Here is a 24840-nt window from a genome sequence, read left to right on the forward strand (position 1 = left end):
AGTGAATGTGTTTTGTTTTAAATGTACACTAATTTCTACCTAATCATCTATTTTAAATAAGCTATATGTCCAAATTTCTGACAAATATAAGGGCGTTAGTAAAAAAATGATGTGCTAGATTGCTGTCAATAATGCAAATAATGTCTACAAATGTATCATTAATGTGTGTTGTTTTTAAAAACTCTAATCAAATAAGTATTAAAATGTAGGTTAGGGAAATTATTTTTAAAATGTTCAGAATGCATTTAGTTTTTTAAACTCCAAGAATAATATTTTTATTTTATTTACTTTGAAATAAAATGATTTGAATAAGTGCCAGTTTAACAGGACAGCACATGTGACCAGGTGATTTTCCATCTGTGGTGTCCTATCTTTCTTTGAACTCAGTATATGAAAGCTTTCTTTTGCAGAGGTTCACCTTGCATGGCCCTCAAGGTAGTCTGATGAGCTAAGATAACAAATATTAGACAATTTTTTTAAAAGTCACATGTATGTGTATTTGCGTGTAATCATTCATAGTACTCAGAGGTACCTATTTACATCTGCACCGCATATTTAAACCACTATACACAAATGAAGAATTATTTTTTCAGAGGAACATCATTTTTATCTGAGATGTGTCAGTTACTAGTTTGGCAAAATGTAACATAGAGATACGTTTATAATTTGTGAAAGACCTTCCTTATTTTAAAAAGTCTGCGACATTTCCTAAGGCTGAGGACAAAAACCAATAACAAAAATCCCACTTCATTTCTTTCCCCATGCCAGGTGACGGCTATAGGGCAGAGTCTGTGAACAGCCCAAGAGGTAAGCAGTGTTCTTTTTCACCTCGGGACCCTTGGGTTTCTTCTTTGACATGAAGGAGAGGTAGGTGTAACTCAGCATCTTGGAAAACCTCTTCTTGACTTTCTTTCCATGAGCTGAGTTGGCAAGGCCACCAAACCCCATACATGGGGAGGACGGACTGATTTCGGGCAGCTCCAGGAACTCAGAATTGTTACCACTGAGAACTAAGATTAGTGGAAATAGTTTTCCTATTGCTTCCCATACCTACAATCTAAAATTTATATGCTGCCTTGTAATGTCATTTTAAAGCATGGCTGAGAAGTTCCTAGCATTGATGTGTGTCTGAGAAATCTCGAGCATGACATATGTAAAGGTTAAGAATGCCACATTGGTGATGGCTGTGGAAGAGGGAAAAGGAAATTGTGAAAAGGATGTGGAAGGAGAAATAAGTCAGGAAAAAGGGATGTGATGCAGAACTATTCAAGCCAGAGAGAAATGTAACAGATATTTTGAAATTAATCAGGGTTGAAAGGAGAATGTTATGAGTTTGGGAAGAGCCCACATGGTTATATTCCCTTACTCCCATGAAATAAGCAGCATGAATTCATACATATTTTAGACATCTAATGTACTATTTAATTGACTTTTTGGCAAAACTAGTTTGTAGTAAACTTTAGTAAATATTTTTTATATTGTTTGTAATACCTCTTCTCTGACACAAACATTAAATTACCAAAAATCATGACTGACACAAAACATCAGCCATCCTCAATGGCTGAGTTTCTTATTAAATGTCCAGTTAATCTTCTGATTTAACTCTTTTCTCCCCATTACATTCTGTCCTCTGAGTTTGAAAATTGCACAGGTCAAAACAAAACTGCTGAACTGTTTATTAGAATCTGCAAGTGCTCCTATGTGACCATACCATAGTAATTTGGCATTCATAATAAAGGTTCAACAAGAATACTTTGCATTTGTAATAAATCATTAGAATCACAAAATGGGCAAGGTATGCACTGAGAATCGAGTTGGAGACTTGAGTTATCTAATTTCTTTCCAACTATTTATTCATTTTCACTCCTAGTTCATTCACACTTTTATCACAACCAATTTACCATATCTTTATTGAAGTCTTCCTCTTTCAGATTCACCCCCTGCTGAATTTCAGCCTCCAGTGGTTCAAGCAATTTTTGTATATCTGAGTTAAACTGCTCCAATTCCTTCAAAGGAATGGAGGCCTAAAAAAAAAGATAGTGCTAATTTAAATCAAAATTACTTTTTATTAGAAACATAAACCCCAAAAATTACATTCGTTCAACCTCCTGTTGCTAAAATAATGACATGCATTATGTTTCCACATTATATTTTATGAAAGCTTTGAAATACAACTGGGAAAGTACCTGGGGATGCAAATAAAGGCAAACACGTAACATTATCAGAGCTCAACATACATGCAAGATAATGCAATTCGTTATTTTGTTTTTTCAACAAAGCCAATTTCCATATATTTGATTGAGCTAATTGTTAATATTCTAAAGTTGAATTTCATCTTATTTAAAATATTCTGATATAAATACCATTTTTGTAAATATGTCTTCTCAGAAATTTGCCTCATTCATCAAGTAACAGTAACCTCAGGTAGAAATGCAGAATTGTCTCCTTATCCTCAGAAAACTACACAGCCATCTGCCCCAATATTTTAAATGACATTTTTAGCATGGAAAATATGACAGGCACACTCTCATAAGACAAACAATGCCAGGAGCTTGCCTTAGGAATGCTTTCTTTGGTAGCACACACAAAAAAATTCAAATGAATGAACCCAGAACATTTCACATAAAAATCTGAATGTATGTTTTCCAACCTTACAAACATCACAGTTTCTTTGAGTTTGAAATTCATAATGACCATAGTCTCAAAAAACTTGAAAACCTTTTTCTCTAAGGAAACCACTTGAAGAGTGATGAATAAAACCACATTGAAAATCAAATATATATTCGAAAGAGTAGGCAAGACTTAATTATCAAAGTTCCAACAGTTAAGAAAATATGCATTCTATTGCTCTTTACCCTGTATTCAATTTCTTCGCAGTAACACACTAAGAAATTGTTTCTCCCTCATAGCTTCTGAAAATTCACAGATGACATAGAGAAATCTTGTTTTCTTACAGAGCCAACCATTTCCCTACTTGTAAAACCAACTCAGGAACGACCCTCAGTGTCTTATGCCTGGATGACTGCATGTATCAAGTGTGGTCCCCATCTACTGCTCCCCATCACATTCCCAGCCATAGTCTTACTCTTTATTAAATGGCATCTCCTAGAGGACAACAAAGATAAGTGTTCCAGGAAAAACCAAGTATCTAAAGGTATAGTTACTAATGAAGAAGTGAATAATCAAATGCCGTTCACCAGAACACGGCTGCCACATACAACATGAGTATACAGTTATCTTCCGGGCACTTTTACACACACCAGAAAGGATTTATGGGCTTTTTTGAAAAGTGACTCATTTTCAATATTGCTTTTAAATCCTAATGAACATCCACAATGTGAAAAGTCATAAAAGGTTCCTGAACCAGTAGAGAATGATAGTATCGTACACATATTTAAGGGATGTTTCCATCTCTGTATTATCAACATACTTCTACGCTTTAAAAACATATTGGGGCGCCTGGGTGGCGCAGTCGGTTAAGCGTCCAACTTCAGCCAGGTCACGATCTCGCGGTCCGTGAGTTCGAGCCCCGCGTCAGGCTCTGGGCTGATGGCTCGGAGCCTGGAGCCTGTTTCCGATTCTGTGTCTCCCTCTCTCTCTGCCCCTCCCCCGTTCATGCTCTGTCTCTCTCTGTCCCAAAAATAAATAAATGTTGAAAAAAAAATTAAAAAAAAAAATAAAAACATATTGCTCAAAGTGTGGTAAAAGCAAAAAAAAAAAAAAAGCTTTAGCATCAAGATGAAACAATCTTAATGTGATACTATTCTGTGTCACTGAATTGTTCGCATTTGCTAATTTTTAATTAGACCAACTTCATTGTTCTACATAATTTTGTGAAAGTAAAATGATAGGTACTATTTACAATAACTTTTATTGAGTGCTTGGGTGTCAAAATAAAATGGGTCCATTTGCCGGCAGATTTATCTGTTCTACTTCTTTGTACGCTTCCTATCTAGCTCACTCTATCTCCATATAATCCAATACAGAAGGTAATTTCAAAGGCTTCACATTCAGGTCTCTATGCCTCTTTCTCAATACTGCTTGACTAAATGCATTGTATTATCTTCCAAATTTAACTGTAACTTTCATAACACCTCCCAAATATTCATCTTTAGCTGGTGCTTCACTTCTGAATTTTAATACAGACTCTCCTAGAGCCAGCCGATACCTCACTTCAAGTTCAACATATCTAGAAAGGAGCTCATTATCTTTCCCCCAAGCTGCTTGCAACACCAACTTCCCTAGTTTTGTAAATAGAAGACTACTTTCCTCACTCATCCAAACTTAAAATGTGAGTCATGTTATTTTTCAACACTTCACTCTAGTAAAATCATTGTGAACTCATTCACCATGATCTACTTGCTTTCTATTCCCAGAGACACCATAGTCTCCTAGTCCTCACACAGGAATTAAGGCAACAACCTCCTTATAGGGGTATAATCTCCTTCTCATGTCACCAGTTCCATCCTGTGCACTGCGATCAGGTCAGTATGCTACAAAAACACGGCTTTCATTAACCTATTTTTCTATTCAAAAAGTACAAGTAGAATAAAGCCTGAACTCCAACATTATAGTCAAGGCTTCCCCTAACATTGTCCCAAGGACCTTTCTAGCCCTATTTAAGTGTTCCCAGTATCAACCTTTCTTACAAGCCTATTGGTGAACTCTGTGTATTACCCCCCACCTTGGCCTTTAGAATGTTTTTAATCTTTGGTGAAGAGCCTAAGCTCCTGAATGAGAACACCTAGACTGAATTGGGATGCCACCATTTAGTAGCTGGGGGATCTTGCACAAGTTATTTGTCCTCTCTGAGTCCAGTTACTCTATTGTAGCGTGAAGATAAGAAGAATATCTACCTTACAGGGGTGTTATGAGAATCAAATAAATTAGAATGTTGTCTGAGATACAATAAATGCTCAGTTAATATCGGTTACTATTTTCACCCTAAATCCTATGTATCCATATGACATATGATAAACACTCAGTAAATATTGACTCTTAATGTTGCCTCTCAAAACTGTACCCATCCATGACTTCATTAAAAGATATTCTTTTGAAAACATATGGTTTATGAAGAATAAAATAAATGCTTATTGCATTAGCATTTCTACTTTGCCAAGGTATTTGACAAAGTCATTAAATTCTGATGATGAACATGGAGAAACTGAGACTCAGTCTGGCAATGTAGCATTCTGAACAACAAAACTTGCTAATTAATTAATCTGTATCAACGCAGAGGGTAGTTTCAAGGAGGATGCCAAAGGGCTTTGTATTTGTTCTGCCACATGCAGTATTTTCATCAGGGATTGTTTGGAGACATAAAAAGTATGTAAAAACAAAACAAAACAAAACAAAACAAAACAAAACAAAACAAAACAAAACAAAACCATGCAGAGAGAGGAATGAATTCCATGAACACCCCATGAAGATAAGGGATTTGCTGTCTTGTTCAACATGGAGTCATTCCTTGTACAAAGTAGCCACTCACAAATGAATATTTCCTGAAATACTTAGTAAATGAAGGACTAATCATGGGATAATAGAATCAACATTTCATGGAACTCCTGAATGATCTAGAAATTTAAATAACACAATTTCTAGTGTATAAAATCGAAAGGACCTGATTGGCCAAATGCTAGCAACAATGTTACCACCAACTACAAAAATGTTATAAGTAGATACAAATAGCTTTTAGGAAACATTACTACAACATGATTAATTAATAAAGCAAGATAATGCAAAGTCAGATTTTTATTAGTAGTACATGTGGGGTCCAGATTTCCTGATCAAAGACTGCCTTGCTTTTGTTAAAAAAGGTCACTATACAGAGTAAGGATTTGAATTATTCTGTGTGGCTCCAAAGTGAGTAACTTGAATCAATGTGTAAAAGTTACTTGGAGCCTGAATTTTAGTTGAATACAGGAACAGCTGATTAGTGCTATCAATGTTTTTTTTTTAATTATTTTTAAGAGCACTAATTGTAAAGTAGTGAGTTTCTCCTTGCTGAAAATACACAAGCAGAAGCAGGATGCTGACATATTAGGGTCTATGTTAGCAATAAGACACTTCTCACATAAATATTTCCCTAAAATTTTATCATCTTATAGTAAATTCTGTCCTCTGAATTCAAAAGGTTTTGTTTATCTGTAGCAATGCAGCTAAAGAGCAACAGAATGCAAGTCAGATATGTAATTTTAAATGTTTTAGATGCCATACTAAAAAGTAAAAAGGATCAAATTAATTATACTTTATTTACCTGATATATCCAAAATATCATATAAACCTATAATCGACATAAAATAGAAGATATTTTACATTGACTTTTTCATACTAAGACTTCAAAACCTACTGTGTATTTTACACTTCCAGCACTTCTTAATTTGTAACAGCCACATTTCATATAATAGCCATATGTGGTTCGTGGCTACTTTTTTTAGACAGTACAGATCAATAGTAATTATTATAACCATGACTTTTGAAAAGAATGGTTATGAGTTTGAAATACATCATAAGAGTAATGTCTTACTAGTGTTAGGCAAGCTGCTGATGTTTTATGTAGTAAATTTTAGTGGATACAGGTAATTTTTATGGTATCCCTCTCATTCACTTACATTCAAATATGTTTTGAGAGGAATTTTGCCGAATCCTTCTGGGGATAGGAAAATTTATGGAATGGGTTCCACATGTTCTATCAGGAGTTTCCATTCCTCATTTAATGTACATTGTACTGCAGTGTCTCTTACATGTTCAATATCATGTTATATGGCTTTTAAGAGTTTATGCTTTGTCTCACCAGTAGGTATTTAATCCTTGAAGTTTAGGGTATATATGCTCTATTTTCCGTAGCAAATATAACTCCTTTTTTCATATAGATGAGGTACTTACTATATCAACAACTAGTTTTAAAGCATCCAATATATTAACTGAAGTAACCAGTGACCAATTTTGTAACCAAAATAACCATAGGTACTCAACCCAATTATTTTGTCTGTACTATTGGCATGATCAGACCAGCCATCTGACATGCACATGATTATTACTCTTCATTCAGATACAAGGGCTTAGAAAAATTTAAATGCTTCCTTAAGACTTCACTGGTTACCATTAGGTCATCACAATTTGAATATGGAAGGCACTTCCCTGACCAATTAAAGCTTTACATGTCATTCCTTGGTCTTTCTTGCCTTTGTAATTTAGAATTCTTACAAAACTTTATAAAAGAAACGTACAATAAGCAAGCACCCAAAATTTAATAGCTCTCTCTTGAGTCAGCAAAGCTTAAAACATATGAAGTATCTAGTGTTTGCCTTTTAGATTGAGAATTATGATAAATTATTTAAAGAAATTGAAAACAATGGTGGATAAATCATAATTACTGCATAAATTACTTCTATTGAATTTAAAGAAAATATATGACCACAGAACTAGAATCACAATTAAATCACACAATGTTAGACAATGCACACAAGATAGGTTTTAGAATACACAGAAAATAATCAAACAAAGATCATAATATCATAGGGGAGAGCATATACCATACACCAGGCATAGGTTTCCCACAACTTCGTTTTTTACTTACCTTTCCATCTTAAGAGCTTTAAACATTGACTGGAGAGTCATACAAAATACAAATAAAGTAAAACATGAGGAGGGTTAATAAACAGATAAACGGACACAAAAGAAAGAAGAGACAGAGAAACTGAGAAAGACAACGCTTTGTTTTCCTTGATTTTTAATGTTTCAGATTGCTTAACAGCTATTAATTGTGCTTTGCTGTACGATTTAGGATTAATGAAATTTAAGGCTTTGTTAAATTCTTAGCATTAAAGGTGACTTATATAACAAGTTAACAAACAATAACAGACTGAAAAAAGCAAAATCAATTACAAATTGATTCATTGTAAATTGGAAGCATTCAAATTACTCAGATACACTTTATAATTTTTAAAATTTAACCTTACTTTTAGTTAAATATTACTTCTCACGTGCAAAGATACACTAACATAATGACTGTGTTTACACAGACAGCAAAGTAAACATTTGTTAATGTGGACCATGTAATCTCGATAATCAGGATAAATGGCCACTACATTCAAATTACACTAATATCTAAATTGAAAATAAATAATCCAAGTGCTACAGATTTGTTTAAAATGGCTCAAATTAGTCTCTTCCTTCCATTCTGCAGCTTTGAAAGTTTATTTATAATTACAACATCGGTATAAAAAATAAAATAATTCACGGAAACCAAAATGAATAAATTTTCAAGGACCAGTAACATCCTGCAATACAGAAAAGACATACTGAGGATATGATATAAAGAGTTATTTCCAATCAAAATATCTGGAGAGGAGAAAAAAAAAACCCACAAAGAGAAATAAGTGTATTAAAAAGACCTACCCAGAATAAAGATAACCGGGTAAACTAGTTTATAGCTTTATTCATTCACTTATTTTAACTTCATAAGAGCAAATTCCAAAAAACATAAGAAAGTAAATTTAAAAAATAAAGCCAAATTGACTCAGAATAGTGACATTATACTAGTTGGATTATTTTAATAATTAGGTAAGTGAGTGGTTTATCTTTGATGCTTCAAAGATAAAGATGTGAAAATGCGGTAAGTTCCCAAATTTATGAGTTATTTAAAGGGCGCTACCCAGTACACTGGTTTTTGAATTGATGAGATTAATCTCATGGTCATACTTTTCAGATTAGGTACAAAATATACTGACTGGTTAAGATATACTCGTGGTTCAAGAATCAGCCCACTGCCTACTTATTGTTAAATATAACTGGAAATGTATTTCTCTACGTCATGATTAAATGAGTTTAGTAGTAGCAACTGAAATAAGAGAAAAAAAGGATTGTACTGTAAAAATACATGAGGGAGACAAGCGAATTAAAAGCAAAAATACAACACTTTGGACAACTGTGTGTTTTCTCTTTTTTCTTCTTTTCTCTTGCCCTTTCTCCCCTCCTCTCTCACTTCTCTCTTTTTTGTTCAATTCTTTTTGTTTTTAATACAAAAAAGTGCACTGAAATCATGTTTTTTTTTTAAGTGAAGTTGGACAGGTTTATATTAATGTACAATCTAGCAACAATAAATACCTAATGATATAAACACAGGTAATAAAGTATGCTGAGGGGCAGCATGTGGGAGTAGACCAAGCAATGAACCAGGATCTGACATTTTTTCTAACCAGGCTAACTGTAAGAACTTACGCAACTCACTGGCCCTCGGGGCACCCGTAAGTATCCGAAAGTCCCTGGTCTGAGGAAAGATTACTTTTGCATGTGTTGACTGATCAGAGAAATAACTGTCTTTCTTAAGGGATCCCAATCAGGAATCACCAAATAGCTTTAAGCATTTTAAATGTCACACTAATAAGACCCAGTTAGTTCTAGCAAATGACAATGCTCAGCAAACTCAATAAACATCTACTTGGAAACCATTTTAACTGATTATAAAAAAGGATTTGTTATCAAATTTTTAACAGAACCTTATAAAAGGATAGCAAATTACAAACGTGAAAAAGAAGTTGTTAATATAGGAATTCTGTTGCTAGGTTAATTTCTTATTTATTTCAGTGAAATACAATTAGCAGGTATAGTACTACATAGTTTGGGTATTAAACTGCTCATATTACCTGAGGATTTCAACTGTAATTGGTACGTATTTAGTATTCTACAAATTATGCGATACCTATAGATCTTTACCAAAGTTTTTATCTATGCTTTCTGCTATAATTTCTTTGTAGAAAATTTCACTAAAAAGTGTGTATGTAAAATGTGTATGTGTATGTACATGTGTACATAACCATGTATGTATATTTGCATACATATACACATACACACTCATATACAAATGAGAATAACCGTAGCAGTTAATGGACTACATTCTCTTCTGTCAGAAGAGGCGTTAAATTAGAAACACACTACAAAGGGGAAAAAGATAAATATATTTGTATTGATAAAGCTGACTACTGAAAATTGGGTTTTAGTTAAAAATTTCAAAACCAATAAATCTTATTCCGACATTCTAGATCACATTTATAAGTGGTATTCTTTATTTCCAACTGATGTTTAGGAAAGCCAAAATACCTGTCTAAACTATCATTCAAGTATTTACAAATTACTTTTCACATATAAAGCCACCATTTATGAGAGATTAGACCCAACCATGTGGTTTTCTGTGTGTGTGTGTGTGTGTGTGTGTGTGTGTGTGTGTGTGTGTGTTATATTCTATATTAAACGGGAAACTCACTGGCTCTCTCAGAGCCATGTACATTTATCTGCAAACCTCTGGTCTAAAGAACGATTATTTTTGCATCTGTTAACACTGACTGGAGGTCAAAAACTTGACACTATAATTATTATAGCAATAAAATTATGAATATTTACATATATGATGCCAGACTGTCCGAATCTCATGTTACAATTACAATAAATATTTCTAGGGAAACTGCTACGTGAATTTTAAAAGCAATTGAGGACATAATAAACAAGTTCACTTTTCTTTTGGTTAGTACCAATTGCAGGGCCAATAATTCAAAATTTCAGTTCCATAGGAATGAAGACAATTTAAATAGGCAAATTATATGTGTAAGTTTCATAATATTTTGTAACAAAGTAATTGTCTATACTAATAGGCCATAGACAAAATCTATTTAGACAATATTACTTTGAAAGTAAGTATTTTGATGCCTATTTTTTTCTTGAAACTCATATGCAGACTTTTATACTCGGTGAGTCTTGAATGCTGAGTCACTTTTCAACTCACCATCTTTTTGGTCCTCACGTAATAATTTATGTCTAGGTTAGTTCTCAGTGTCTTTACACGAGTGGTTCTCAAACTGAGTCCCCAAATCATTAGCATCAATGTCACCTAAAAACTTCCTAGACATGCAAATATTAGGGAATACTGAATCATAATCTCCATGGGAGGTGGGCAGGGGGGATAGACAGAAATCTGTGTTTTAACAATTCCTCCAAGTACACAAAGGTTTGAAAGTCACTGCTCTAGATTGTCACTTCCTTTGCCTTCCCACAGATATCCCTTTATTTGAGATACTCACTGTTTCTCACCTAGACTATTGTGATTCCCTATTTGCTGTAATTTATTCAGTTGCATTCTCTTCACAACCACTGTTGCACTAATCTTTCAACAGGGCACGTAAAAAGAACCCATTAAGAACTCCTCAGTGCCTTTTGAATTAAGCATAAACTATTAGTCTGTTTGTCGTGATCTCTCCATGCTGTGTCTAATCATCCTTTACAGTGTTATCATCCACAACTAAGCTTCATGCTCCATGCTCTACATTTTGTAAGTCAACTGAATGTGCTCTCCACCGAACACTCCATACACTCTTGGGCTTTTTCATCGGTTTATCCTGAATTGTTACCTCCTCCATGTCGCTAGAATGGCTAAATTCACTTAGCATACACTCATTCTTGGACCAATATCCACAAACATGACTTGTTCCATCATTAAACGATAAGCTCCTTGAATCCATCACATCTTACCTAGCAATACAGGGACCACAGAACCAAACATTGTGATCTGAAATACTACAAGGTTGGTGACAGATCATTCATATTGGTCCCTTTTCCCAACAGTTTCTTCATTAATCCCTTAAGATCTACCTCAACTATCATCTCTCCCAAAATGAGGACTCCCATCTCCAACTTGGCTTCTCCCAACATGGAGAGGGGCAGAGATGCTGTAAGGAAAAGGACTAAGGACTCAGTTTATTTCTGCCCTCTATGCATCTGTTTCCTGCCATCTTCTTTTCCTGATAATATCTTCCTCACCATCACCGTGCTAAGCCACCATGTTTAGATTCCCTAAAACAAAAAGAGATGTGACATGTTGTCTTTCCCCACTGATTCCATCAACTTTACTCATGGTTAGGAAGTTACCACTGATTTATTTTGATAATTCTGACCATCCCCAATAAAAGAGCCATTTTCTCAAAGTGATTTCAAACAGATTATGAGGATTAAGCTTTTTCAAAGCAATCAGATACTACTGATAAACCTCAAGGAAATGGGAAGAGGTATAATGTATTTTAAAGGTCCTATTTGGGACAAGCAGAATTTCCCAGCATTTCCTATAATGGTCCACTTGATAATATGTAAGGCTGGTCCTTACAATGGAAATAGCAAAGAAGTCTTCTTGATCTCAGCCCATTCCAGCAGTGACCCGAAAGAAAAGCAGCCGTTTCTCCATTTCTTTTTCCCATCACTTTCCCTCTCAACTCTCAAAATTTGGCTCTTCAAAGCTAACATATAATATGATGGAAATCATTATTGATATTAATTATTTTTTCATTTTGCATCTATACGTGTTTTTTTTAATGCATGCTTTTACGTATCCTAGGCCATTTGATATTTACCACAGTTGTGAGGTTAAAATAAGACAAATATCAGCTTACGACTTTTCTAGATAAAAACATGGCTCTGAGAGGTAAACGGTCATATATATGATCACATCCCCAACAAGTTTTGTGGCTTGAAGGTAAGAATTTCTTCCTTGCACCATGCTGTTTCTCATTAATGGCTAAAAGTTACCACTGCGGAGAGCTGCATCTGATGAGTAAGCTCTCAATTAATCTAAACTGAGGACCTCAATGCTCACTCATCTCCAGATTTCGTAATTTCTTGTCATGAACAATCACTGCAAGAGATACAAACTTCGTATTCTTCACCAAACAATGAATCCAGGGATTGTCAGCGAGTTTTCAGGATAAAATTTAGCTCTATTCAACTGCCCTTTCTAGGTGACCTTTAAAAGAATCCTGAAGTTAGTTCTTCTACTGAGTCACTTTTCTACCCATATACATTTCCAACCTGCTTTAGTTAATTTTATCATTGTAGATTTTCTCCCAAGTTATTCTTCTAAGTGTAACTCAACCATAAGAAGGGCAATACTCCAACCCAATCTTACAGTATTAGGAGCTTAATTTTGAGATCAAAGGTCACCCCAGAGAATTCCAGCACTTCCAGAATTACCCTACTCCATAAGCAAAGACACATACAGGCCGTTATTTTAAATTCCTTATTGCATCAACAAAAGAGCACTGGACTGTCAAATTTTAGAACTCTTCAGAGCTAATCTAACTAATTACCCCTCATGTTAACTAATCTAACCCAGAAATTTTACACCACGTTCTATGGACATAACTTGCACCACTTAAATCTTACCACAGGAAGGAGAAAGATACAAGGACAGAAATCCACCCATCCAGGAACTCTCCTGTTACCTATTTTATACATTCTGTTCTAAATAATAACCCTTGGGGGCTGGGAGGGTGGGATGCTTTCTTTTTAAGAATTACTAATCTGGTTTAACTCCTTTATCTTACAAACACTAAAACGGAATTGCAGGGAAATCACATGTTCCGCCTAATGCTGACAAAGTTAGGCTGGGAATTCAGTCTTTTATGTCCAATGGTCTTAATATTATACTATGTGCCTGCTGGAATTACCTCATTAATTGAATATCTTCATAAGGATGTACAAGCGTTAAGCACATATGATTGTAAAAACTATTTAAGCTTGTGTCTGTAAACCTATTTTTAACAGGTATTTTTTGTATCCTTGCATATTTCCACACTCACTAGCACAGTGCGATGAATGTATCAGCAAAATGTTAGATAAGCTCTACCTCCATGTTTTTGGTTTCAGCATGATGATAGGGCATGATTCTCTTTCAAAGCCCTGCATCCAGTCATCTTTATTAATGTAGAGAAAAAGGAGTACTTTGAAAAGTGACAATGTGATTCTCTTGTTAATTAATCTATCATCGAAAATACTGATTTAAAATCTCTTTTATGCCGTTCTTCAGGAAGGAGAAAAAAAAAGAAGTGCATCAAGTGGCTCTCTTTATAGAAGTAAGTGACAAAGTTGTACAGAATATAGAATGAAAATTCACTAACTTCTCTTGGCCATGCTAAGTCTGTCAGCTTCTATCACGCAGGTTAAGTTCTCATTTTTCAGCATCTACAAGTCACAATCTTGTGACATAACTTGTCTCAATCTGCTATTGAAAAGGTCAAGAAGATAATGCCATGTTTTCTCTTAAATATTCTGCAGCTTAGTGATATGTATAACAGGAAGAACATAAAACCTAGTAACGAAGGATTAGCATCCATTTTTTAAGATGACTGAAAGAGCCTTTGGTTGTTTAGATATTACATATTCAGATGATAATCTCTAGAGGTAAAACCAATTGTCTTAAGCATCAGAATAAATTCTTCCAAAAACAATTATATGCTCTGAAAATAGAATTTCGGAGCCTTTTAGATATTTTCCAGGTGAGGACAGTTTCCATAAAATAGCACATAAATGAGTATCACTAACTAGTTAACTTAAACATTGCAAAGAAGCAGCAATGAATAAAGGTAAGCTAATACTTTTTTGCCTTGGGAAGGCGAGCTTTGGAGGGTAACTATGTTTCATGCATGTAAAGTATTTGAAATTCATACCACGTTGCCATATATTTTAGAAACTCTTTTAAATATGTACTAGTACATGTAACAATGATACATTGGAATGCCTTAGAAAATGTAGCAATTGTAAATCATGCTATTATGGGTGTCCATATTTATCAAAATTATTTTCAAACATATTCTCCTATTGTTCCAGAAGTCAGCACTTACCTGACATATTACATCATATTGTCTCACAAGTATTTCAAGAATGTTTTTCTCATTTAAGATTATTTATAGCAATTATCTGTATATGTAAATACACATATTCATTTTACATACATTTTTGTGTTTTAAAGCATATCATGTATATTGAAAAATGTGTCAAATGACATCTTAGAAAATTTGGGGTAGTTCCTTGCAATTTGACACTCACCCAAAAGAGCTGGATTTCTATTTTTATATATTGTTGCAAGCAACCTATTTGATAAGATTTTTGTCTTCATTAAATGTTACACAAATATAAAGGATTATCATGCAAAATTCCATATCCCCTGGTTCTTCATTAAATAGAATCAATATAAACAGACATATAAAATTACAAAATTAGGTTATATAAGCTTTGCAATTATTTGTTTTTATGGCTTGAGCATGTTATTATAGCCTAATGGATTTTGTCACAGTACGTATCGGCAATTAGCAAGAGCAAGTTAAATACACATACATACACACATGTGCACAACCAATAAAGAGAATACAAACACCCTAGATCATGCAGGAGATGTACAAGGCCCCATTTTTGATATGTGATCCATATTACACACAAGCAATATTATATTTGGCATAAGAAGTCAGCAGTGCTTTCCTTAGATGGATGTCTTTTGTGCTTTTGTTTGTCGTTGTTGGCCTGCAGCATGCTATTTGTTACTTTGCTGTAGGTTACCCCTGAAAGTACATATGTAAACCAGTACAGAATGCAGTTCTAGAATAGCTGTGGCATGTAAAGAAAAATGACAGAGAGAGGGAGACAGAGAGACTGGTGGAGGGGAGTGGGGAGAGATTGATCTCCCATGAGATTCAGGGATAAAATTTCCTTAAATACATTTTGGCCTTCATTTTCGTTTTGAAAACCTTGCCGTGGGGGTCGCCCGCCCCCTTCAGAGTACTGCGCAACCTTCGCAAGAGATCATTTATCACTAGTTTCCACCTTGGAGCAGATCTTCCTACCTTTCCAGTCTTAATTCTGTGAGAAATGGCTGCAAATCGATGGTTGAGCTCTGAGATTTTGGGCTCTACTACTTTCCTGCAGTGGTCGCCGCGGTTTGCCATCAGGTTTGCTGCTTGGTCTCGCGTGGAATCCACCTTTGGGCGCATGTCATTCATTTCAGCCTTTAAACGCTATATTCCGTGAGCAAGAGACAGGGCTTGAAGTTAGTAATTAAGTGGAAGTTGAGAGACAGCAAGAGAGCGAGAAAGAGAAGGAAAGAATGAGCACATGCAGAGGAGTTGAGAGGGAGGAACGAAGTCAACTTCCATAAAAGAGAGGAGTAGAGTGGGAAATGTGTGTGATCTCAGGAATATTGGCCACAGTCCTGGTCTAAGTGTGATCTATGTTTATGTAAAGTGTTTACTTAGTCTCAGGAGGCGCGAGGGATGTTTTCTTGGCTACCCTTTGTTGCCTGTGTCGACTGTAATATTTTTTCTTTAGTCTTATTTTTATCTTCACTTGACTCAGTTTCATAACTGTGGGGTAACCTTAACGTATGCTCGGGAAGAAAGGCAGCTGAGGAACAATTTTCTTTTCCTTCCTAGGTGTCATGGGGAAAAAATGGACTTTCCAACAGATAAGAATTCAGTGTCAAAGACAGAGGGATTGACGAAGGTTTTGCCTGACTCGAGAGGTCAGAGAGACTCTAAGTGAAACAACTCAGCTCCTATTATTCCAAAGGCCTTGAAGGAAATGCCACCTTAAGATGGCATTCCCTAGCTACACATCAAAGGACAAGAGAGAGCAAAGTAAGGTACACAAAGGAGAGTAATTTGTTTTGGGGATAACCTGAAACATATCAACAGTTTTTCATCAAAAATGAATTGTAATCTTTGGAAAATAGGCATTTCATAAAAAAGAAATGAATGAATCGTACACACAGAAGCTACAGTTTTTGGGTGCTCCTTAAGTAATAACCCACTAATTAAATACAATTTTTTTTCAGCAAAACAGAATAAGGACTCATTAATTCAAATGGAATTTGTTATATTTCAAGTCTTCCTATTTAAGATGTTATTGAAGAGAGATAATATAGCATCAACAAGAGAAATTCGCACATTATACCTCTCATATCCTTTTATAGCCACCATCTTTAAAAAGTAAAAATTAAGTTGCCTTTGAGAAAGATGACTTAGGATGTCCTAATAATTGGTTCTAATACACAAAGAGAGAACACAAAGCCATGTTTACTTTACATGTAGCAAAAAATAAAAACCATCCAGTTTTATATAAGCTCAATATTGTTACTAATTACTAAGATTTGGATTGCATACGCAAAATGCCCAAATGATTGGATTTCAGGTTTTACTCAGAATGGGCTGTGGATGATACTGGAAAATGGATCCTTGTGTGAGATATTAGAACGTACTACGACTAGTAAAATGGGCAGGAGTTGGCAACATGACACCAAAATAAATCCCGGCATCCCTTTGTCATCAGAGTTTAAATTGTGCGTAACGAGCTGAGAGGTGGATATGGAGATATCCAGATTACAAAACTCTTCAAAGTTATTAACTCCCATTGGAATTAAGGAAGTAGGGAGGGAAGGAAAGTACAAAGGCAGAAAGGAAAGAAGGAAGAATTTTTTCACTCTTATTAAGAAGTCCTTGATGAGCGACATAATTGTGCAATTAGAAAATTACTTTTCATAATATTTTATTTGCTACCTTAAGTATGTCTTCTTTTTGCTGAGGTTTCTTTTTCTCAGATTCATCCAAAAGTGCATCAGCCTGAATGATCCAGTTTGTGATGTAATCCACATTCTGGTCAAAGTTTTCCATGTGTTTCTGGTATTCCTTAATGTTAAAGAGACATACCATGACATATTATTGATTAGACAATATTCTTAAAAGAGTTGTCCTACTTTCTACAATATTAGAAGACACAAAAAAGTAGTATCATTCAAAATGCACTTAAATGTGGTCTCCATACAAAATACGGCACAGACGTGGAAAGATATTAAAACAGAGTTGCAGATGTTGAATTAAGAGCCACCATTTATGTGGAGCTGAGGAATTTACAGACACAAATATTATTATTCAAATCACATGTAATTTCCTTCTCACAATGCAGAGGGCTTGAAAATCCTCTGGCCTCTTACCAGCAAAAGGTTTAACCACTCTTCTGCTCGGGAAGTGACAGCTATCCAGTTACTATTCAGAAGACTCAGTTTATCTTCCACCAAGGCCTCCTTCTTGCCCAAAACCGTTTTCAAGGCCTCTCCTAGCTCTGTGACACTCTTTAGGTGAACCTTCTGTTTCTCAATCTCTTTCTGAGTAGCCTGTGAAAAGGACAGTACTTGAGCTTGGAGTAATATATTGTAGACTTAAGATTTAATGCTTTTGAAATGACCATGTGTATGGTTACTATAATAAGATTTTTTAAGGACTTAAACCTTCCATGTGTCTTTATGGGTGATGCAAATCACACTATAAATATTGGAGTTTCCTTATTGGGTATATATAAACATATAGCTATACATAAACACGATTAATTTCTATTTATTTATGATGATATATATTTAACAGATAAACATACACAATGTCCACTGAAACATATTTATATTTACTTACTTTGTAAATATACTGAGTGAAGACAGGCCTTAGAAACCTTATCTACAAAGAAGCAACTGCTTTTAGAAAAGTCAGTAATTACTGCACTCTTACATTTCTACGGCAGAAATTGTCGGCATTTTGGTGCCACAAACCTATTTGGCAGTTCATTAAACTTAAGGACTCCTTCTTATAATAATATTTTTAAAACCAAATTTAAATCCATCGGATTTTAAGGAAAATGAGTTATACTGGAATACAATATACAAAATGTCTTTTCCCACCTTGTAAGACAGTAATGCCTATTTTCTTTACTAACGTGTGTAGCTAGAGTAATCGAGCATCAGATCTTTAGGATGATTTCAAAGTAGGCACGACCATAACTGGCATTTTGAAATACATACAATGACTAGAATGTGATATAAAATGATCTGCTCTCTCTACTGGTGGCCAAGTCGCAGAGACTGCTGAGATTGCTGAGGTCTGTTGCTCGCATTCATAACTGAAAAAAAAATGCTAACTTTCAATTAGAGGTCTATGAAAATGAAGAGGTAATATTAAAATCCCTTAAGAGAGCACTGCTGCTTTCTAAGTCTTAATTTACAAAATGTGAAAACAAGCACATCTAATATGAGAAATCATGTAGAAAGTTGCTAGAAAAACTGATCCTAGTATAAATGTTTACTGTCGGCTCCACCTCCAGCCCTTGTCTTGTGATCTATCATGGCTGACCAGGTGACCAACTTGCACCTCCCTGCCTCTGCCCCGGTCCCTAACTGCCCACATACAGTCATTGGATATTCACTAGGGAGTAAGGCAGAGCAGATATTCTCAAGAAGTTTAACTAAAACATACAGGGACTGTGATAACACACCAGCTTAGAAGTCATTTAGAAATGAAACTGACGTCTTCACCACAGGAAACCTAAGTCATGGTAGGACAAAATCGCTTTGGAGCAGCAAGAGAAAGAGGAAGGAGCCCACCTGCGAAGAGGCAAATGAAACCTATGCACAGAGAGTAAGAGAGGTGGTCCACGTAATCAAGAGAGAGGGTCTCTATGAGGCCAGCTTATAGCCCATTTCTAACTCCTTGATGGTCTCAATGTCTCTTTTCTATCTTAATAATAGAAAAGTCTGAATAGTTGCTGTGGCTGGCTTTCTTTCACACCACCCGGTCCCATTGCACTCAAAACCGCTATGTATACACGTCTTGTTTTTGCTTTTCACATGACATAAATAGGGGGAAATAAATGAGGCAAAAAGATTGTAGAAAATAATTTGTGTACAAAAGACATGGTTTCTCCTATTCTAAGATATTCTTGAGTATTTGTGTTTTTCTTTTCCAATATAAAAATATCTGAAATTGTTATGGGCAGTAATTTATGGGAAGTAATTATGGGCAAATGAACTCAGGGGCTATCACGTAGAGGCTTCCCTGTAATGCAGGTGTCATCTGTACTACATGAGTTAGCTTAGCAACACAGAAGGAATTCCTTCATGCATCAATCATAAATGTTACTGAGCTCCTACTAAAAACATAACTGTTGTAGCAATGGCATAGGTGATTCTACTTAATATCTTTATGGAAATTATGAGAAATACTTCCTGTGCAGGACAAATATCCCCTCTGGAGTTTGACGTGGGAGTGGTCATGGGCTACATTTCAGCCCTTTCATTCCTTTCCTCTGCAACCTTGTGTATTACAGAACCTTTACAACCTTCCGTGGTGGTCATTGTTCCAGGCACTGTGAGTAAGATGACAGAGAAAGTCCCTTCCTTATACAATTTAGACTCTAGATGTGTTTGTCAAAGATATGGAAAGATATGCAAATGAACATTGCCTACTTCCTGCATTCGCTCCAGACTAGTGGCTTGTCACTAGAGTTGACTGATTCACAAAGGTAACGCCTCACAAAGTTGAATCTTATTTTGTATTTGGATTGTTAATTATATCTTAAATTGTCCTCAAGATGACACAATGTTTTGGCTTTGATGTAAAAAGTTGTTGTGCACGCAGACATTTGTCTCTTCTATGCCAGGCAATGCAATTAAAGGCAATGTGAATTTCCAAACCTCAGAAGGGCTGAAGTTTTGCATTTAGGAAATATTGTTGCCCATAGTTCATGGATCACAACCAACTATTATGGGTTAAACATCTGCCAAAATTCTACAGCTAATTTTCAAGAGAGAATGTTTAATGTCCAGGGATACTTCATTCAGCTAATGAAAAGAATAAAACAGGAAATGTAGACAGTTTCCAGTGTCACTCTAGCTTCCTCAATATTATAAGATAGGATTCAGAGATATTGAAGTTATCTCCATCACGAACATGAGCTTGAAGAAAGCAGTGATCATCATAATGGTTCATAACTGCTTATGTCCAAAAGTGACTGATGAGAAAATTTACACTCTTACCTTAAAAAAAAAAAAAACAAAACACCACCACCATAGCGTTAAACCTTTACACGTGGTATTCAAGAACGAATTGGTATTAAGTAATTTATATAAATGGTATTTTTCATTAGGAAAAAATATTGTGCTCATTTAATAGATTTTTAACTTTTCCCTACAATAGTTTTTTTTTACAATAGCTTCAGTGTATAAGATAGATTTATTTTAAATTAAAAGTATGCTAAGCAAAATAAGTCAGAGAAAGATAAACATATGATTTCACTCATATGTGGAATTTAAGAAACACAACAGATGAACGGAGAGGAAGGAAAGGAAAAATAAGCTAACAACACAGAGGGAGGCAAACCATAAGAGACTCTTAAATAAAGAACACAAACTGAGGGCTGCTGGAGCGGAGGTGAGTGGGGGGATGGACTGAATGGCTGATGGACATTAAGGAGGGCCCTGGCTGGGATGAGCACTGTTTGTTACATGGGAGTGACGAATTACTGGGTTCTGCTCCCCAAACCATTATTACACTGTATATTAACTAACTTGAATTTAAATTAAAACAATTAAAAGTATGATTTTAACATAATATGATCTTAGACTTCAAATAAACATACCCATCTTGCTTTCTGAAGATCTCAATTTCAATTAGTAAATTTGGTTTTGGTGTTTAATATCCACTCTGTACTGTGCCAATCACTGCCAGAGATTAGAAAGGAGCTAGTCTTTGCATACCTTGCTTTAATTTTACCCACAGTGTAGCTGCAGAGTAAAGCTAAAATGCAATAAAATAATTTGATATTGTACTAGAAAGCACATAATTTGTTGACACGTAGTAGTCATGGCTGGGATGAGCTTGAATGGCTTTGAAGGAGAGGTGATACTTGAAACTCAAATTCACCATAAAGGACTGCATGGTTTGGACCAACTACGGACAAAGTGCAACATGACGAAAAAAATATGAAGGTCAGAATCAAAAGCCACCGAAAGGAAAATATGGGGTACTTATAAGAAACTAAAAACATACATTTTATGATATTAAGGAACCAACCATTCTCCCATTTCTAATAGTTTCCCCTATCACAAGAATGTCTATATTTGCTATTTTATTAAGAAATGAACTGCTAGGTTGAACTCCAGCTACTGTTTCAGCCATTCTCTCTATACCCTTACTCACGCCTCTCTAAGGGATGAAGTTATTTACGGGGTTGGTGAGTTGGGGAGAAAAGAGTTGAACAAACACGATACTTCCTTCTCTGAAAAGGCATCCAATCCTCAACACACATCACTTCTCTGGCTGCCTTGTTGGGTGAGACATGGAGAGGGTTCTGAAGGGTAAACCCTTCAGAATAAACAAGTTCAAATTCAGTGACTAGAGTGACTAAGTTGTAACTCAACTTTTAGGGTTGTTTTTTTCAATCATGGAAGTTTTTAAGGTTGATTTTAAGGCTGAGTACATAGCAAAATCATGCACATTCAGTTTTATTTTGACCTATATGACATGGCCTTAAGCCCAATTTTGGGAGTTTCAAGAGCAGCTTAATGTGAAATATACACTGGGCACTTGGGGTTTTTAACGACACAGGAAAAATATCAGCTCGGAGTAGAACTTGGTTTAAATATAAACTGCCATAAAGTCTAACATATTTTTATTGTCCATATGTTTAATTTGTAACATTTAATAGCTCCCGAATAGTCAAAATATTAAACACTAACTTCCATGATTTCAAAGAAACAAATCTGTTGTCTACTTCTTCCTAGCCATAGCAATTTTCAAATGCTACTCCAACTTACTGATAATACAAAAGGGGTGGCATAGGATACTTTCTCCTAATGAAGATACCCATGTGTTCATGTGAAGGATGGCCAATACATTCTGATTCATTCCTCTTATCTCTAAGTTAACTCACTCGAGTCTAATTTAAAATGGCAGGAGGTTCCAGGATTCAGCCAGTAGCTTATCAACTCACTTCACTGATGGGTTAGCAGGATGGGAAAACTTGTCCCCTTGGTCTCTGATGATCACACCGTGACATGAAGGAAACATTTCTGTTAATTTTATATAAAGGTAAAATGGTAAAAAACTGTACAATTAATTATCTGGCCCCAGAGAAACACCTGCACACCTATTTTCTGACTGGGGCTGAGAAACATAGCCCACTTGGGCTTGATCTCACATGGTCTGCTGGCTTCCACAAGTTTTCCTGGAATTTCCCATTGACTTACAGTCTTTGGCTAAATTCTCTGATTTCCTATCATTCCCTCTCCCCACCCTCAGCCTTTTTCATCTCTAAGGGTCCCCTGTCCCATAGATTCTATCTTCATTCAGCCCCACATCTAGTAAAAAATGTGCCATAATAACATTTCCATATACCTTTCTCCTTTTACTAAGATGGTACTAGATCCTTCATTTTAGCTCTTTGTTAATCCCTTATGTAAGTTCCCTCTAATATGGATGAAGCGTTAACTGAAACACCCAAAACGTATCTTAAAAGGTTCCCCTCCCCAAGTGGGCTCTGCATTTTAGTCAGTCTACAGAAGTATTAGACTATTTCATCAGGAATGGGAGAGAGTTCTTTCACCTTTCGGTACAGAATGTATTTATGGGAATAAAATTTAAAAATTACATTACTGCAATTCTAAAATGCACTTTGTCACATATTAAGATTTCTAAAATTGACATGACACTTACAATTTGTATTTATGTTTAAGGTGGTGGTGTTTCTTTTGAGCCACAGCAGCTGTAATTAAATCAATGGTGCATCATACAATCTAATATCTTCAATGTGATAAAATACGTTACTAATTGTCTTCTCAGGTCCCTACATTACTCTGCCATGGCTAGAGGTTTAGGACATATTTTATTATTAGGCTAATGTGACGGAATAATATAATGATAAATTCAGAAAGAACATAAAACATTAAATGGTGGATTTTATGGCAATGTGTATTGACTTTTTATTAATAATGTATTGTCTATTAAAGAAGAATTTCATGAAAGCAAAATGTGCAGAACAGAAATTATAGCTATAACTATAATGACAGTGAATAGTGACTCCAATGGCATTTAACAGATGTTCTATTTTCTAAGTAACAGCTGCTTGATGCATTCATTGTACCAAGTTAATGGTCTGCTAGTGTTATTTCACTTCACAGATAAATTACTATGCCCGCTTTAAAAAAAAGATATGTAATTTTTCATGAGAATGATAGTGTAACAGACTTCAGAAATAAGTAATAGTTCTCATGCTTTTATAGCTAAAAGGAGTGATGAGTTGAGGCAATTATCCAGATAATCTAGGAGCAGAGGCCAGATCTCTTTAAACTACAAAAGGTGATTGTTTAAAAAAAAAAAAAAATACAGGGCATGGTTGACTCAACTGAATGTAGATCTCGTTACGACCACTTACGCTGCCTTATCTAGTGGTTTGCAAACTTTGTTGAATTACTAGACACACTGGCCACATTCAGGTCAATTACATCATAATCTCTAGGGGTGGGCTCCAGGCACTGATAGTCTTTTAAATTTTCCCAGGTGATTTCAGTGTGTAGCCAATGCTGAGAAGCAAGGGGAAAACAAAATGATACAGTTTGTCACAAGATTTTACTGGGTGATTGTCATTAAAATTGTAGGACTGAAAGGACAGCAGAAAGCCTAGTCAACTTATCACTTTCTTCCGAATGCTGAATATTATAAAAATCTGTCCCTGAAATCAACGTGAAAATCACAATGATTTGCTACATGAGTGGCTATTTAGGCATCAATTATTTTGCATTATTTAACACCCTGAATTGAATTCAACATTTGTGTATATGTGTGATTCTTTCAGTCAACTCTGGGTATCCCAACACTACTTTACTTTTAGTAAAACCTAACGGTCAACTGATGAAAAATGGTAGATATGTACGATCCCCAAAGCGGATAGATCTAAAGTATTATAGAACCAAAATTATTTTTCCACGGAATTATATTTGATCATTGTAATTTTTACATAATACTGTGAATATTAAAAGGGCTCTAATGTAGCTGAATTATTTAAGTGGCTTTGAATTTTTGACTACTGAAACTAAATTTGGAATGCATGAAATCTGCTACTGGTTAAATCAGAAAATCATATAGATTAAATTTTGCTGAAGCTTATATTTTCCAAACATAATGATATCATCTAAGATATAAACTTCTATTTAATCAC

General features: G+C 35.1%; 1 protein-coding gene across 1 annotated transcript in view; it reads right to left on the minus strand.

Annotated features, from left to right (window-relative positions):
* Positions 1-24840, minus strand: part of DMD (dystrophin) — a 2039083-nt gene that overhangs the window by 1201568 nt on the left and 812675 nt on the right. The window contains exons 35-38 of the mRNA XM_040468816.1: positions 17798-17977; positions 17364-17492; positions 15657-15827; positions 1902-2024 (exon numbers count right to left, since the gene is read on the minus strand). Of these exons, the coding sequence (XP_040324750.1) occupies positions 1902-2024; positions 15657-15827; positions 17364-17492; positions 17798-17977 (603 nt within the window). The remainder of the gene's footprint in view (positions 1-1901; positions 2025-15656; positions 15828-17363; positions 17493-17797; positions 17978-24840) is intronic.

The sequence above is a fragment of the Herpailurus yagouaroundi genome, unplaced genomic scaffold (assembly GCF_014898765.1).
Source record: "Herpailurus yagouaroundi ecotype Mexico unplaced genomic scaffold, PumYag 67793, whole genome shotgun sequence".
In the NCBI taxonomy this organism is placed as follows: domain Eukaryota; kingdom Metazoa; phylum Chordata; class Mammalia; order Carnivora; family Felidae; genus Herpailurus; species Herpailurus yagouaroundi.